The 17020-nt window shown below is 37.4% G+C and overlaps 1 protein-coding gene across 1 annotated transcript; it reads right to left on the bottom strand.

The window, feature by feature from the left end:
- Window positions 1-1324: 1324 nt before the first annotated feature.
- Window positions 1325-15995, bottom strand: LOC145464016 (pre-mRNA-processing factor 19-like). Its single transcript, XM_081447826.1, has 22 exons — window positions 15876-15995; window positions 14972-15121; window positions 14064-14140; window positions 13060-13117; window positions 12868-12951; window positions 12688-12749; window positions 12273-12302; window positions 12045-12086; window positions 11878-11919; window positions 11663-11737; window positions 11035-11110; window positions 10897-10943; window positions 10070-10132; window positions 8888-8968; window positions 8268-8310; window positions 7688-7792; window positions 6833-6893; window positions 5590-5685; window positions 4742-4841; window positions 3658-3719; window positions 2667-2710; window positions 1325-2440 (listed from the first exon to the last, which is right to left on the bottom strand). The coding sequence occupies exons 1-22, from the start codon at window positions 15931-15933 to the stop codon at window positions 2343-2345; spliced, it is 1554 nt and encodes a 517-aa protein (XP_081303952.1). The 5' UTR covers window positions 15934-15995; the 3' UTR covers window positions 1325-2342.
- Window positions 15996-17020: the final 1025 nt, after the last annotated feature.

Genomic DNA, 17020 nt, shown 5'->3' on the forward strand with positions numbered 1-17020 from the left:
GTTTAGTTTTGTCAAAGAAGATAGGGTATGAAATTTGGTAACTTTTCCTTCTTCCATTTTTAGGAGAGAAAGGGTAGGCGGGATTCAACGTAAGTTCTGAAATGATAGAAAATTAAGGGGGCCTACTCAACGCTTCTCCAAAGCACAAGCTGAACCATAACCAGAAAGGTGCTCCTTGCTCTAGTAAAGGGGGTGGATATTTCTGGACCTTCAGATATAGAGAGAAGTGAGGAGAGAGGAGATGCAAACATAAGCTCACTGTATGCGCGACATGGCACGTGTCTCTCTGTAAGATACAACTTGTATACAAGTGAATATATGAAAGATCATGTATTTGAACTGCGGAGAAAGATAAAAAAGATATAACTGTTGTCTTCATACAACTTGTTTCTCAATCTTTATTGAATCTAGTTTACTTTTTATAAAAAACGATTTCGAAAAACATTTAAGCAGGAAAATTAACGTAAGTAAAATTACATGACGTTTCGACGACTTCATGTCATCATTGCCGAATGAATAAATTAAAAATAACAGCAAGGCATATTTATAGTACTTAGGATGTGAGAAAATGAAATTAGCAAACGTTACATGAAAACATTCATGTAAAAAGTTTCGCGCGAATGGAATCCGATTGCGTGTTCAGTTTCGGTCATTGTTCTTAATCAACAGCATTTCAAAGATTACACATTCGAGCTTGCCACGGCATTTCTTGAGGACTTAAAATTTCTTAATTAAGTTGTCAGGTGTTAAGGCATGCTCGACCCTGAAATGTTTTCCTATCACGGAATGTTCACGATCTTCTACGCGGTGATGGAGGTGGCGGCAAGTGTGCCCAATATAATTTGCATGGCACAAATCAAATGTGAATTCGTATACTACACTTTGCTGGTTTATCAGGGGAGGCTTTTCTTCCGTGATTCTCAGACGAAAAGCGATCTTTTTGTTTGTGAACACTGGCTCAAATATATACTCTCTAAAATGGGCTATCTGTGCGCCCCCAGAGGGTATGGTTTTTCAGCCTTTTTGGTCAAAATACGGTATGGTTTTTGCACTCTAGTCTTGAATTGAGTACGTTTTTAGAAGAAGCTACTTTTTCACCACCAACAAAAGCCCTTCAACAATGCCTTTAACATCGGTTTGAACTAGGTAACTAATTTACATAAGGCAGGTCTGAAACTGGGTCAGGTCAAAAATAGGGTATCTAAATTTTAACAAAGTGAAGATTTCATCGCAATGTTAGCAGCTATCCAACGAATGAACGAATGCTCAAATGAAAGCAAGCGCGTAATCAAACATAATTAACTCAGACTCCTCGATGTTTCAGTCCACACAGTTTTGCATTTTATTTGGAGCAAGTTGACGCTATCTTTAAGTTAAAAAAAGATTGAAATTTTTTACACAGTACATAAAACACCATCAAACTTTTGTACACATATCAGGAGCAGTTTCTGATCTCTCTAAAGCCTGTCGTAAATCTAAACCCAGAGACGCAAAATAGCCTGACCATTGCAGCCAATAAGCCGGGAAAAACGCAATAACACTGAACAGCTCACTTCAAACCGTGGTAGCCCGGGTCATAAGAGAGCGAGCAAGCATTGCTGGAACTCTGGAGTACAGGAGAATGTATGAATTGGTCCATTTAAGACTGGCAAATAATCAACTGTTCAAAAAAACCGACAAAACACGGTGAGTCATCGCTCTCCCGGAGCGATTTCAAAGTGCGCGCACTCGTCCAGCTTTTTTTTTTCTCTACAAGACGCGGTTAGAAATCCTAGAGTGAGTCCGCAGTTTCTGTCAGAGGTTGCTAAGCAACAGGTCGTATCCATATGACATGATTGGCTAATCAGGATCAGAAATAATACGAGTGCGACGAGCCAGGGTGGTTTTAGGCCCATGTCGCTTGTTTTCCAGTACAAAGTAACCTTGAAAGGACGCCGAACATTGTCCTTCCAAGTCGTCGGGCTAGTAACTACTAAGCTGAAACAACCGCTGATATCTAAACGAAATTAAATGATCGTCCTTAATACAGAATGACCTCTCAAAATGTCAACATTGAAATATTTCTCGGAGTAATTGGCTTTATAGATAATGTTTGAGAACATTAAACCAGGATTTCGCGTGAAGAGATTACAGTTCTAAGAGCTTACTACTTTACAGATTTTTTCTTAACATATTTCAAACCATGATGCTTTTAAACAGCACCCAAGTATCGATTCGCATTCTATAAAACTGAGACCATTGCAGTCGACTTGAGAGTTTCCTAGTACCCACGAGACAGAGAAAAGATTAATAGTAGTAAGGTTTATGTTCCGTGAAGGTGTGACCACAGATGTTGCCAAGTTTTACCGCGAGTAGAACTTGAGATGGCGATCGAGGCCGACTGATGCAATGAATGAAGCGTGCTTGCCGAATTTCACTCCTGTCGCCACACCAGAGTGCTCTGAAAATAACAGTAACAAACATTAGAATAAACTCAGATAGACACATGCAGCCGTATTTGAATGGTTCGTGAAGTTTAACAAAGCGTTATGGAAAAGAAGAGGCTTATTGCGATACACGACAGAGAACTAAAGGGAAGTGACAATGCCTCTTGGTAAAGATTCAGGTTCTTCATAAAAGCTGGAAAAACATTTCATGTCATAAAAGAATTATTAACACCCAATTACCTGCAAATGACTTGATCAACTCCCACTGTTTGACGAGATAAATCCTGAAAAGGAACAAACAGAAAAGGCGTTAACAAGAGTTTTTCATTAATACAGTGCATCGATGAAAATCAACGTCGTGCTCAATATGAGATCGAACGTGCTTGTGTTCATACAAGGTCAAAGAGGATATTCATTTCAGACTTCACCCTAACAACATCAACAGTGATAGTGGAATAGAAATTCCTCAAGCATGGACGCCCAAGATCAAGAAACACAACAACAGGAGAGCCGCGCGACATCGGACCGCCGAGGGAACAACTAAATGAAACAGTGATGCTCGAAATGCGCCAATCACAGTTGTTGAAAACTAACAAATCACAGCGGACTTTCCTGCTTTGTAGGTGACGCATACTCAGTCGATCTCATCCCCTGATAAAGACTGGCGGTATACAGTCACAACGCCAGACAAACGACTATACTTTATTATAATTTTACTTCACCAAGATAAGCAACCAAAACCTTTTTTTAGGACATTAACTGAAAGCAATAACTATACTAGAAGTTTTCGTCCGAACCTAACGGATTGTGAAACTTTGCTAGTTTGTCTATCGTATAAATCCATCTTAATCTTCCTTAATCTTGACCATCTTTGTTTATATTTAGTTCATTATAACCGTTTTGGTATTATTCTACCCTAATAAACAAGTCTGTCGAGGTACAGCGTCGCTTTCGAGGCACAGCTTTCATAAGCAATTAAAAATTAGCACGAAAACATTGCGACTAACATCTACAGTGACTACATAGACTACCATAGAGCAGTTTTCTATTGAGTGTGGAAAGTAATCAGGCAATTACTTTGGTTTTAGTTTTGGTTTTACTGCAGTTTGAGATTGGCTGAGTAGTCTAATTGGTAAGTAACTGGTTTGGTTTTGGTTTTACGACACTCAATTGAAAACCGCTCTAACGCAAACGATTGACACGCAAGTTGTTTTTACAAATTCTGACTTACTGGATTTCAGAGCCGCCAACAGCCAGATATGTACCGCTCTGATCAAAACTCAGTGTTTTTACCTGCAGGATAAAACAAGATTATTGCTAACCACAAAACTTCTTGTAGGATAACGTGAAGTGTTAGAATGTTTTCCCCCTATCGACCCAATAATTCCAGTTTTTCCGTTAATTGTAATCCATACACTAACTTTACTTGAGGTGGCAAAGCCCGCCGTTTTAAAATCTAATCAAAGTAAGCAGCGTTTACAATGTTGTTTAGCGTCAACAACAACAACAAAAACTTTCATTTCATCCCAGAGTTGGAAAATACAATATTTTGCTAGAGTAAAAAACAAAAATGATAGGGGTGCTGGCTACCCAAAATTACGTAGGAGTTAAAAATGCCAGGCTGGCAGTTAAAAGGAAAGGTATTTTACATGTTTAGGTCTAATAAACAACATACACACACAGAATAACAGAAATAAACAGAGTTAAGCTAATTACCAGTAGACTTGAGTTCTTACATTGCAAAACATTATTTTTTCCCACGAAGAGTGATGTACAGATATCTAATAATCTTTAATCAAGTGGTGTTTCAATTTCATTTTAAACAAAGACAATGAAAATGATTTCATATCTTCATCGATGGAATTCCATACTGATGGGCCTTGAAATCTTTATTGAATGTTCTGTAATTTGTTCTTGGTTTTGGAAGAAGACTGTTTTGCAGCAAGCCTTGTGTTATAGTTATGGATCTGTGTTAATTAAGTGAAGAAAGTAATAGAGACAGATGGTAATGGGCGATTATGATAGTAATAGTATCTTTCACAAAATTCTTGATTCTGATTGGTTCTCGCGCGCCTATTTGTCGCGTAATCGGCACGCGATCACGTGGGTGTCCAATTACAGCTATCCAATATAAACTTTTTGTAATTGGATACCCATGTGATTTCCACGTCAATATCGCGCGCTTTAAACATTGCTATAAATAATGTTACTAGATCAAAACATTTTATAATTTCATGCGATTTAAACAAGGGACTAGAGTTCTCATCGAATCTAGAGAAGGTAATTCTCAACTTTGGTTTTTCATTTATACATACCTCAAATCTATCCTCAAGCGTTATGGTTTTGAAGTTTTTCAGTTTACGTAAATCCCACAGTTTGACAACCGAATCGTCGGCGGATGTAGCCAAGTAGTAACTGAAAGGAAACCGTAACAATAATAATAAAAACATATTTTTAGTGTTAAAGCAGTCAGATAGGACAATAAGAGTAGCAAAACCAAGGGTGCTTGTTTTTGTCACTATCGAAATAAGGTTGTAACTGCACTGGTAACATACGCAGCCGAGCAGTAAGCTGCAGAAAATTCTAACCAATCAAAACGGAGACATGGATTTTTCGACCAATCAGGGTACGAGGAGAGAAATATTCCCGCTCTTCCTTCGACCAATCTCCGACATGAAGCAGGTGCATTTTCCCGCGCTTTTTGTCACCACCAGTCATAACAGCCCAACTCCCGGGGCCCGTTTCTCGAAAGCCCCGGAAACTTTTCGAGCCCGCAAAGCCATTTTTGATAAATCTGTATCTAAAAGCTGAGAGGTGTATACGCCTGAAACTCCTTGTATGAAGAGAGCCTCTCTTCATATTAAGAACAAGAGAATAAAACAGTTCTCTTATCATAAGGTTTAAGATTTTCCTACGGCTTTCCGGGTGCGAAAACTTTTCGGGACCTTCGAGAAACAGACCCCGAGTCACTCAAAAGCAACTTGCGTAGCAAGCGTTCCCTATTTTTTTATTTCACTCCAATTTGTGCGCGGCCAGAATGCGGAAAAAGCTCTTCGCACGCCAGCTAGCACACTAATTTACATATCCGAAATTACAAGTTTTGCTAAGGAATTATTCCTCTTGTAAAAGCGTCTGTAATTATAATTGAAGCACCAGTACCTACCCATTTTCTGAGAAAGAGATATCTGTTATTGGACCAGAGTGGCCTGGAAATTTGGCGACGTTAGCACCTTCCTTGAGATCCCAAATCTTTATCACGCTGTTAACAACATACCAAATGTGAAGTTATTACCAAATAACAGCTATTATTATATGATCGAGAAAATTACTTCACTGTGATTGGCTTAGAGCAGGCCAATTTATCCTTAATTCTTAATTTGCACTGCAGTGCAAAATAACGCGCGCGCGTTCGCAATTTTCTCGGTCATATCATAAATAAGTAATCGTATGAAAGGTTGAGCAATTAAGAATTTACACTACTCGTGATATTTGAAACTTCTTTCAAATTGCACTCGCCTAAATGCTCATGCAATTTTGAGAGAATTTTCAAATATTACTCGTAGTGTAAATCCTTCATTGCACTCGCATTCGTACGATTACCTTTACTTATGTGTAACATAACATAATTTACAATTATGCAATTAAAAAATGATATTTCACATAACTATCACGGCAACTGCAGCTTTTGAATTGTGAAGGAATGCTTCAATTATTCGTTTAAATATGATTTAAAAATCACGAATATTGATTTAGGTAAGAAAGTTTCTTTCAGAGCTACACAATTTCAAAATGAAACTCTAATAACAAGCAAGACCTCACTAATCCGTATTTCACGTTTGACAGTTGTGCCATTCCAAAGCAATTTTCTAAACACGTTTGTGGTGTATGAATGAGCGCACGTCCTCTAAAGAAGTTATTGCTTTGTGTGCATGAATTTTAATTTAGCCAAACAGGAAGTTTTGTCCGGATCAAGGCATTTTTTTAAAAAAAAGATGTTTAAAAACTTTCAGGCTAGAGATAGCCTGTCTTTTAGTTTCAACTGTCCCTGTTGGGTGTCGTTTTCTGATAAGCCATGCTATTAAAACTAAGTAACACTTAATATGCCAAGCTTGGTAAAACAAAACCTCCAGGTGAAGGAGAAGTAGTCTTTTGCTGAAGATGATACTTCCAAGTGATTATTTTTGTTTACATTGCAGCTAGTATGTGTGCCTTATATACCTTTCGGTTCCAAGCTAATTCTCCTTACTGACTGTCATAAATTTCTTTACCAAATAGTTCTAGGAATTGTGTTTCATCAAAACAGCATCTCTAGTTGATCATTTCTTTATTCTTGTTACTGTCTGCTTGACAGTGTATTGTTTTTGTAAGGAGAAATCAGATGTTGGTCTCTGGTATTTATAACAAACCTGTCAGTTGTTCCTGTTCCAAAAATAAGACCATCAGGATGAAACTGGGCACAAGTTAATCCTAAAATAACAATAACACGCAAAATATTTATTAGTTATAAATAAGTAAATCGGACAACCATTTAAGGGTCAACGCTACGTTTTAGTTCAGTAGCCTATAAGTAGTAATGTGTCACCAGCTTTCACTTGTCAAAAGCATGTTTCACTTCTAATGACACATATATTAGCATGAATCATCCAACAAGGTTTGGAATAATTAAACAACCTACAAATATCAAAATCTGGGAGATTGCCAATTTTATCTTCTTGACACTAAAAACGAGTTGTTCATAATGTGTCAAATTTCCAAAAAAAAAATGTTCCCCAGAAAATGCCAAAAACTGGCCAAAGTATCTCTTTTATGTGCTTTCCCTTGAATATTCCCCTTGACAGTTGTCTTCTCAGTCACCTGGCCTTTGAATGGCAGTGAGGCTGGAGGTGACCTTGTTTTGTTTAAGACCTCATTGCTTTTGTTGTGTAAATCAGGTTGCTAGCTTGCTAACTTGTAGGCATGCAAATTAGGAAAGCAGAGAGGTTTTTATTAAAGCAAGATCACCTCCAGCCTCGCTCCCATTCATAGGCCAGGTCACTGAGCACACAACTGATTGTCCTGGGGGTTTGGTGACTTTTGTGGGAGACCAGGAGATTTGGTTTGTATCCAGGGGACTCTAATGCGGGAGAGTTGGCATAGTTGTCTGTACTGTCTTTGTATTGTCAAAAGGCAAAGCCACAGCAGCATGAAATAACAAGTGAAAAACCAAGCTGCTGTTGTAGGCTGCAGTATTTACATTAAACTACTGTTATGGGTCTCATTACCTTGATTGATGTTAGGGTCTGATAAACACCTTGTGAGTACATGGCCAGTTCTGAGATCAGAGAAAGCCCAGTGTTGATCAATTGAGCAGCTCAGTAAGTAATCACCTGAAGTAGGAGAACAAAGTGTAAGGATGTTAATATACAACTCTAACTTCCGCAAAACATTTCATCAAAGTCATACCACAGTACACAGCCCCTCTAATGAAATCCTACGGAAATCAATACTACAAGCTGACATGCACTGCGCTGGACAAATTGCCATCCAGTCCCACATGTCAACAACAATTCTTTTAGCACATGCAATTTGCACACTTTCATGACTTTCCAATAAAATCAAGCTCAATGAAGCTAGTATTAGATAACAAAAACAATTGACAGAGTTAGGTCTAGCTGAATAGAAAATGTTTGGCTCTCGATGATTTTGCACACAAACCACATTACACTCAGTCCATAACCCATGTCCTTGAGCCCAACATTTTCCTGTCTGCCTCTCCTTTGTGGTCAGCAAGGTCAAGGTATTACGATGAATCTAAAATAATATACCATTTGTGCTTTAATAAACTTTACACAAAAATGTCACCTGTCGCATGAAGACTAAGCCCTGTAACAGCTTGATCATGAGCCTGTGAAAACAAAATAGTGCATCAGAGATAACAGGTGTAGTCAACAATATATTATCATGGTAACATGAAATTGGTATGTGTATTGTCACAAATTCAATGTAACTTCTGAAGTTAAACTTTGAATCCTACACCCTATAACCTTTATTCAAAGTAAATGACTATATAACAGAATTCTAACCATCTCTTTTCTACAATGAGATGATTTTATGGCATTCTCTGATTATTTTGTTGAATTCAGGTAAGATAAGAGATCAAACCAAAATGGCAGAGTGTGAAAACAATTAAGCTTAGTGGGTGACAGAAGTGTTCAGGCATTTAACTGTACAATTTTATCTTTAAGTGTCCTTTCCCAATAAAAATGTGTTTTTTTTTTATCCTTAAGACTTTTCACACCACAGCATCTACACCACTTTGAGATGTGAGGAGGACAGGTGGAGGTATCTGAGAATTATCATTAGATTCATCTGAAATAGAATAAGAGCTTAATATTGTAAAGTGTTGTTTTCTGTAAGTATCTCAACAAATTTTGTCCACCATTGAAGAATCGATGTACAATTTATATTGATTCTTTCAGTACCTTAACTATGTGCGAGCAGGATGCCTGTGGAATGGACCACACTCGGATGGTTGAATCTGTTGATCCAGTGAAACCAAGATCCTAAAACAAAATTCAATGATAATGACAGATATGGTGACAAAAATTATTTGTATGATCTAATTTTACAGAGCAGGGCCGGGTTGTTCAAAAGCTAACCCAGGATTAAGGACATTCATACAAAAATTTTCCAGTCAGATTTTTTTACATTTTTTATGCATTCAGATAATGAGTTACTTGTGTCAGAAATGCAAAAAAAAATGGGGGTCGCCAACTTCGTTTCAAAGATAAGGCGTGTAGAAAACTACCCTGATTTTTGAAAAATTGGCGCACATAATTCAGCATGGTCTACAGGGGTCTATAGTTAAAAATATCGAAGGTGAGTCAAGCGAGGCAAATGATCTTAGTCGTATTTTGTAGTCTAAGTGGGTCTGTTGCGTAAATAATTCCAAATGTTGCCAACATTTTCACAGATAAACAAAGAGCTAAAAATAATGGAATTCAAACTTCTAATCAATAGATTTTCTTCATTTTTTCGCTAAACATAGAAAATCGATAGAGAAATGATCCATTAAAAGAAAAATAGGGGTCACTGGATGTCTAAGATCGTTAAATCCAGGTAAAGCTATAGCAATGGCTGTCTGCCCTATCATTCATTTTACTACTAAGCGCATGCAACGATGCATCAGGTGGTGTGTGAATTTGTGTGCGCAGTAAGGATGCACAGAAACAATTTAGCATGCATGTCCTTAAAAGTTAATCAAAGTAGTAATTTTTCTTGAACAAGAATGTTTTTCACTTCTTATGTTTTGTGTATTTTGAAATTACTTAAGTTGAAAACTGAAGGACAAACAATATAAACAGAAAACCTCACCGAATAGTTACAAAACTGGCTTTGAACAACCTGGATTAACTACTTTTTGAATATGACATTTTAGTAAATTTAGATGTATAAAATAAACAAGTTATAACATGAATGTAAAAGCCTGTGGAGATCCATGAAAATTAGATCATTAAATGTGTATTTTTCTGTAACCCTCATCCTCAAACCTTCCCCTCACAAATAATCCCTACCCCAACAGTAAACAATATTATTAATTCAAAATTATTTTACACAATCTGTAGAGGAAAGGTTTATATAATGAAGAAGGCGAAGCTTACTACCTCAAATGGATGATAGACCACATTTGTAACCTTCTTGGTATGACCTTTCAGAGTTGCAATAACCTAAAAATTTGAAGCGGAGAAAAAAATGGTTACGCAGAATCAATAACTTGTCCAACCTAGACCATCATTGAATTTTTTAAAATATAATATTGTCTAGCCATACATTTCCCTTTGTAAGTGATTGCTGAATCTATGAAAAACTTACAACATAGTTGGGCTGTTTACCAAGACAGTAACTGACCACAAAATCCACTGTGCCAGACTGGTATTTAATATATGGCAGACTGTTTGAAAATTAGTTCCCTGGAACTGCTAAGATAAACTAGACTGCTCATGAAACAGTTTCATTCAGCAAATTCATTTTGCAAAGTAGTCGTTAGAAATAGAAATCTTCCTCTCCTTCATATCTGGAGAACAATTCAGGAATAACTGGATTGGTGCAATAGACCATTTTACAGTTGTCTGCCTGGTGACCTGGCCTTTGAATGGCAGGGAGGCTGGAGTTAACTTTGTTTTGATACAGACCTCACTGCTTTTGTCATGTAAATGCACCTAGTTAGCATTAGAACAACTTGTTTTACACAACAAAAGCAGCAAGATCTGTATCAAAACATCGTTACCTCCAACCTCGCTGCCATTCAAAGGCTAGGTCACTGAGCAGACAACTGTAAAATGGTCTATTGACACAGTCAGTGATTTTCTCCAATCACCTTGACCATCCTGTCAAATTACCAAGTGTGTTGTTATTTTTACTAATTAAAAGAGAAGTAAGAACATTCATTACTGCTTGGGATTTTGAGTAAGAGTTTAAATTCAGGTCTTACCTGTTCTGTGTCACGATAGAACACCACTGCGTTTTTGTCAAGTCCACCTAGTGAAATGAATTATACCATGTTAACAACTCCTTGACAGAATCTGAAAGTATCATTTTCATTATATGCAGTAGATTTATCACTACATACCTGTGATGACTCTGGACGTATCAGCAGCAAATAAATCCAGAGCTAGGATTCCAGGGTTGCTTGCGCTGTGCAGACCCTAAAAAATTTAATGCAGTTAACTACAATTCAACAACAACAAAGGTTAACAACAAAGAGCGCCTGCATTCCCATAGTGGTCAGCGATGTTTTTGATATGTGCATGCACCAGGATTCAATGTGCTCTTAAACTAAGATGTGCTAGCAGCCTTCACAGTGACAGCATTTATGGTGAGCATTGTTTTGCATGGGAGTATGTCTTCGAGCATTCCCCCTCCCTTCCCTCCCTCTTTCCACTGTTAATTCAGTGTGACAGGTGCCTGTCTCCCCTTCTGTGTGGGAGCTCATAGTTTGCTTTCCAGGATTTGCCAGCCACAGGAGCAGTCTTCCTCTAGGAGCTGGCTGCCAATAGTGGAAGCTCCTAGATATCTCAGGCACCCAACCTCCATTTAATGACGCACTTGTTAACATTCACTTTTAAACAGTAACATGTGCTCCAACGAATCCAGTTGCGCTAAGCTTTCACCAGTGGGTGGTAACAGGACTGTTATTTGCTGTTAATCCACAATACAGATACATGTAGCTTGTTGTTGTTGTCTTTTTTCCAACTTACTGCATGTGAAGAGATTGGCTTGTAAGATCGTATCTCATCTACTGTGCTCAAGTCCTCTGGAACCTTCTTTCCTCGCTGATGGGGAGAAGGGAAAAAATTATAATAATTTTTGGTTAATATATCACTTTAAAAGCAGTGACAAATAATATACAAAAAGAATCAGAGAGCAGACTGAACCAAAGTCATTGATATAAAGCATTAACTACATGGCTTACCTTCTTTCGTTCTGCAGTCAGGAGAGTTGCTTTGTCTTGCAACTGAAAAATGTGCATTGAAACAAAATTTCTTGTTAATTACTCATTAGCCCTTTTACAATGTTCCCTTGTTTAATCAAGTTATTCACACACTGTACATAAAACACAATAAATTGGCCCATTCTTACCTTCTGCAGAACTTCCTCTGTCATTCCCTCTTCTTCACCAGGCTGCAAATTTTCAATTGCAAAAATGAGTAAATATTATATTTAATATTTATTTTTTTTAGTTAATATTCTTATGTGTAAGTGCATCAAAATGAAATTGTTATAATTGAGAATGTAAATCAAACCACAAAGCACTATAATTTGCAAAATTCAAGGAAGTGCTTTAGTTAGTTCCTTAATGTCTCTTACCTTGGCACCAATTTCCATGGCCTCTTCCATCTACCAGTAGAACGACAAAGTAAATTATAATTTATAAAGATTCATAGATAAATAATGGCTTAAGGAGTAGAAACAGGCAATAATGGGCATAAAAAAGATAATTATTTTGAGTTTTTAAGGGCTTACTGTCAGTGGGTAGCACTAAAGTTTTGAAATGTTTTCTAGCGAATTTAAATTCCCTGTGGCTGTTGTATAGAGAAGTCTGCATGTGTTTGTAACTGTTACCATGATCTGTTTTCCACTCAAGTGTATTAACATTTCAAACATGATCATCCTTGAGAGAAGCTAAGACTGGTTAGATAATTCTTTTTCTCTCTGTTTTATATTGGTTTTAAATGTGAAACAGTATACACAAGGGAGTGGTCTAATCCAAGTCATTCCTCACCTGAACTGGAGCAGCAGAGGGAACAACTGCCATGCCAGCTTGTGGCTTAAGAGTAGCCAGAGCTGAAAACAAAAAGAATGCAATCAATGGAACATTTAGTTTATCTATTCAATTTTTTGTGATTCCTTTCATATTGATCACATCAGGCATTTGAAACATCAGTAAGAGGTGTGTAAGTACCTTCACGAGCAGCAGTCACTTCCTTTGTAAGACGGGCAATCACACGGCAGGCAGCATCATGCTGATATAAGGCATGAGATAACTCTACAACAGCACAACAAATCACATCAGTGATGAAGGACATCAACCATAGTCAAAAGAATGAGAGACAACAAGAAAGTTAAACTTAAAAACACAGTGAAAGCAAGTAACCTTGCCGGGCTGTCTGAAGCTGTTGTCGTAAAGTAAAACTATGCAACATGCAGGCGTCCTGAAAAATAAAATGTGTCTTGTTAGATGTGCGTATTGAAAGATGTGTATGTGTGTACTTCTTTGGAAGGAAATACATGTACATTTCTGTTTGTTACATTTGAGTGACACTTTAGTTCCAGAAAATATCCATACCTCCCCCACGGAAGGGAATTTTTCTAAGTTCCCCCACCCCTCTGGAAATTCCAATTGAGCTTCATACATTTCTTTAAATTTTTTGGTGTTACAGAACCCCCCCACCCTCCCAGGACATTCCAATCCCTTCTGTGGCGGGAGTATGGATATTTTCTGGAACTGAACAATACATGGATATTCTGAACGAGCAATGTTTCTGTGAGAAGGATCACCACATTATTTATTTTTTCACCTTACAAAGAATTTAGGAAGCAAAATTTGGAGATTTTTACAAAAAGAGCGAACCCATCCCAGTGATCCACTAAAACTAGGTATCAAGATTTTGAAAAATCATGAACAGTCCGTACTTGATTATACGTGAACCTCTCTATATTAGGTAACCCAAGACTTTGTTTTTGTCGCATTTGTTTTGCAAATCTTCTTTTGTTTTAGGCAGATCTTCGTTTTATGGATTGAAATCATTGCCTGACAGTTTAGTCAGATGTGAGTGTAATTCAAATCCCTCCACATAAATAACTGTATAAATTTGTGAAAAGCAAAATAAATGACAGCAATGGAAATTAAAGATTGTTTGGATTTGTTGCTGACTTTGGTCTGTTTTGTTCTGGAAATTGGTTCTTAATATAATTATTGGTCAATATTCCATCTTATTATGCCAATTTTTAAATCTTTGCTTCAATCTTGAGAATTTTTTAGCAGTATCAGCATCTTTGATTTCTTTGGAAATACCCATAGAGGGGCTCATATGTTAACTCTGTTGTAACAGAGGTTTGGTATATCACAGTGGGCCATTTCCAGTGCTACCGTCTTACCCATTCATCTTGGAGTGCTTTCAAGATTGCTGGAATGCTGGTTGCTGATGGTGGCCTGGGTTTAACCAGTGGGTTCACTGGAATTAAAAATAAACACTAGGTCATTTTCAAAGTGTGGAGGCATGGTGGCCTCATGGGCAGTGCCCTTACCTCTTTTACCTTAACCATTTTCAAAGTGACATTAATATTATTTTTGTCAATGTTTCAGCAGAGTTTTAGACTGAAGCACTGAGGAACATATTCCACAGTGTTTCTTATCCGCTCAGGGTACTACTTGCATCCATTACTTAAAAGCCCATGTTTATATTTCTAAAATCCCATTTAGAGGGGTACTGTTTAATTTGCAGACATTTTTTAATTCCTATATTATATCCTGAATAAATCAGAAAAGAAAACATGCATCCTATGGGATATTCAACCTCATTATTCCACTATTATGCCATTTTATCATACTGGGTCAAAAGCAAATGCAAAAACACGAGCCCTCATTGTACTATGTAATGATTCTGTCATTCACATGTGCCTTGTGAGATCAGTACAATTTTCGGATGATGCAGGTATATTTTCAAAAACCAGAAGCCGAAATACTAGAAAATGACTTATTGGTGAAAGATGAATCCCTTATTTGAAAGTTTAACATGTAATATGTGTTTAAATATTCTGCTCCTCACTCATAGTTTTCCTAGCCCCTTGGGACTCAGAAAAATACCATTCAGCTTATCAAATGTTTGACCATCAAATATGGTGTATGTATTCCTTATTACCACAGTTACTAAATAGCACAGTTATTATCATTATCTATTGTATCTACAACCTATAGTCAGACTATTTAGTTGTTGATATCAAGACGCATATTGAGTTATGAAGAGTAGACAATGCAGAATGCCACTTGCAATTTGGAAACTTACCTTTGATATCAATCAGTTGTTCCTCTGATATCTGTTCACCACTTATTGGATCAGTACCATTTTCAGCGATGTACTTTTCAATCAGCCTTCTCTCAAACACACAGTTAGAGGATGGCGAGACACAGGGGTGTTCAGGGACTTCATTGCTGACTACAAATTGAATAACACACAGAACAGCAAGTTATAACTGATTTAACCATAACTGTCAGTGTGATTTATACATAACTGTCTCTTGTATTCTCACAAACAAAATGAACTTTCAGCACAAAAATGTAAATGCTGCCTCATCTGATCCAACACTCCAAAACCATTTTGACTCTGCTGACATTTTCTTGGAATGCACCCTTAATCCACAGATGTACCATTTTGGAACAGCAGAGCAGTTTTCAGTTGAGTGTCATAAAACCAAAACCAAACCAATTACTTACCAATTAGACTACTCAGCCAATCTCAATCTCAATCTCTCAGTAAAACCAAAACTTAAACCAAAGTGACTGCCTGATTACTTTCAACACTCACTTGAAAACCGCTCTAAGACATCAGCTTATTTTTGAAAATGAGTCGCGAAAATTTAATTCAACTAGTTTTAAGTAATCTAGTAGAGTTGATGAGCATTTCTACATACAAGGCGCTCATATCGACCAATCAAGTATTTAATTACGTCTAGCTAGGCAGCTGATAACCCAGGATTACAGTTACCGGGTCTTTGACAGTGACCACGTTTTGTGTGTACAGCAAAAACACACACAGCACACTAGCTACAATCGCGACAGAAATAACAATTATAACCATGAATTATAAAGGAATACAGAAAGCAACTATTTTAGTACTCGGGAAGAGAAAAGATATTGCGATCGCGAGGTGCTGAAAAGAGGTTTTCATACGATTATTGAGAGAAACTTACTTGAACAGAAGAGCGCCATTTTGTTTCCTTGCAAGCATGTGCAACAGTGAAGGATCATGGGAGCTGATTTCGTGCCAGTCCTTTCCGTGTTGAAGTGGCGCACGGGTCACCTCGGGATCACCTCGGGTATATACAGGTCATACAGCGAAAAATGCGCTTTTCCTCGTTCATTCGATTTCAGGGTCAATTACTTCAACAGCTAAACACCCAGCTACATGGTCTTGGTATAAACCCAAGAGTTCAAATGATTCTAGAACTCAGTCAAATGTTTTCGTTTGGGTGAGGGGGTTAATTTTTTGAAGCATCTCTTAGTAGAACAGTGCTGTAAGGGTATTGAATAAGGGATCTCTTTAAATTTACTCAAATTCAATTACACAGATGATCAAAATAAAATAAAAAAAAGAATTAAATATATTTACAAATATAAAAAGGAGATATCTGAGTAATTAGGCCAATTTTGTACATTGATATTTTTTCTGGCCAGTTTCTTGCTACAGGTTTCCCATGTATTTGGAAGACTTAAGGATAGTTTCAACATCGGCAGCTTTGCATAGACAGGGTAGCTTAGTTATTGAGGTATGGCTAAAAAAGAAAGTCAAAGAGTAAATTGGGGGTACCTGTCGCAACTGAGCCATCAATGGGCCGCTTTAGATCACATATCACAATGGAGCTGAACAGAGGTTTGATTGTTTTCACTAGGCCTAATCATGGTTTTTGTTGTGCGAGCATTGCCAGTAAGTTGTTAAGTCATGCCATTGGATTCCCACACAGACACCGTTATCTCTGACCACTTTGGCTACCCGGCAAGATGGCATTGTAACCCGTGGTAAGGCCTACCGCATATTATTCTGTCACAGGATAATTTATTCCTGAAAAGTACCACATGCGGGATACGGTTTTAATTTAAGTCTGACCTACCAACAGGTGGTTTGAGAAAATGATTGCAGGCTAATAAAAAAAGAAACACTCCTGATCAGCCACCAAACGCACCCATCATGACACAACACGTGCCACAGAAGCGATAACGTCTACTCAATTATAGTTTTTTCCTTAAAGTTCTTTTGAGAAAATTCACCATGCAATCATTTATTTGATAAGGGCAAAGAGAAATAGAGTGTGTGCACCTGACGTCATAAAATTAAGAA

This window comes from Orbicella franksi, chromosome 12, assembly GCF_964199315.1.
Source record: "Orbicella franksi chromosome 12, jaOrbFran1.1, whole genome shotgun sequence".
Classification (NCBI taxonomy): domain Eukaryota; kingdom Metazoa; phylum Cnidaria; class Anthozoa; order Scleractinia; family Merulinidae; genus Orbicella; species Orbicella franksi.

Excerpts from the sequence above, each read along its gene's own strand:
- LOC145464016 (XM_081447826.1), bottom strand. The coding sequence starts at position 15,933 with ATGATCCTTCACTGTTGCACATGCTTGCAAGGAAACAAAATGGCGCTC. Across the intron at positions 2,711-3,657 it reads GTTGGCGGCTCTGAAATCCA|GATTTATCTCGTCAAACAGT; the intron begins GTAAGTCAGAAT and ends GTTCCTTTTCAG. Across the intron at positions 2,441-2,666 it reads GTTGATCAAGTCATTTGCAG|AGCACTCTGGTGTGGCGACA; the intron begins GTAATTGGGTGT and ends TGTTATTTTCAG.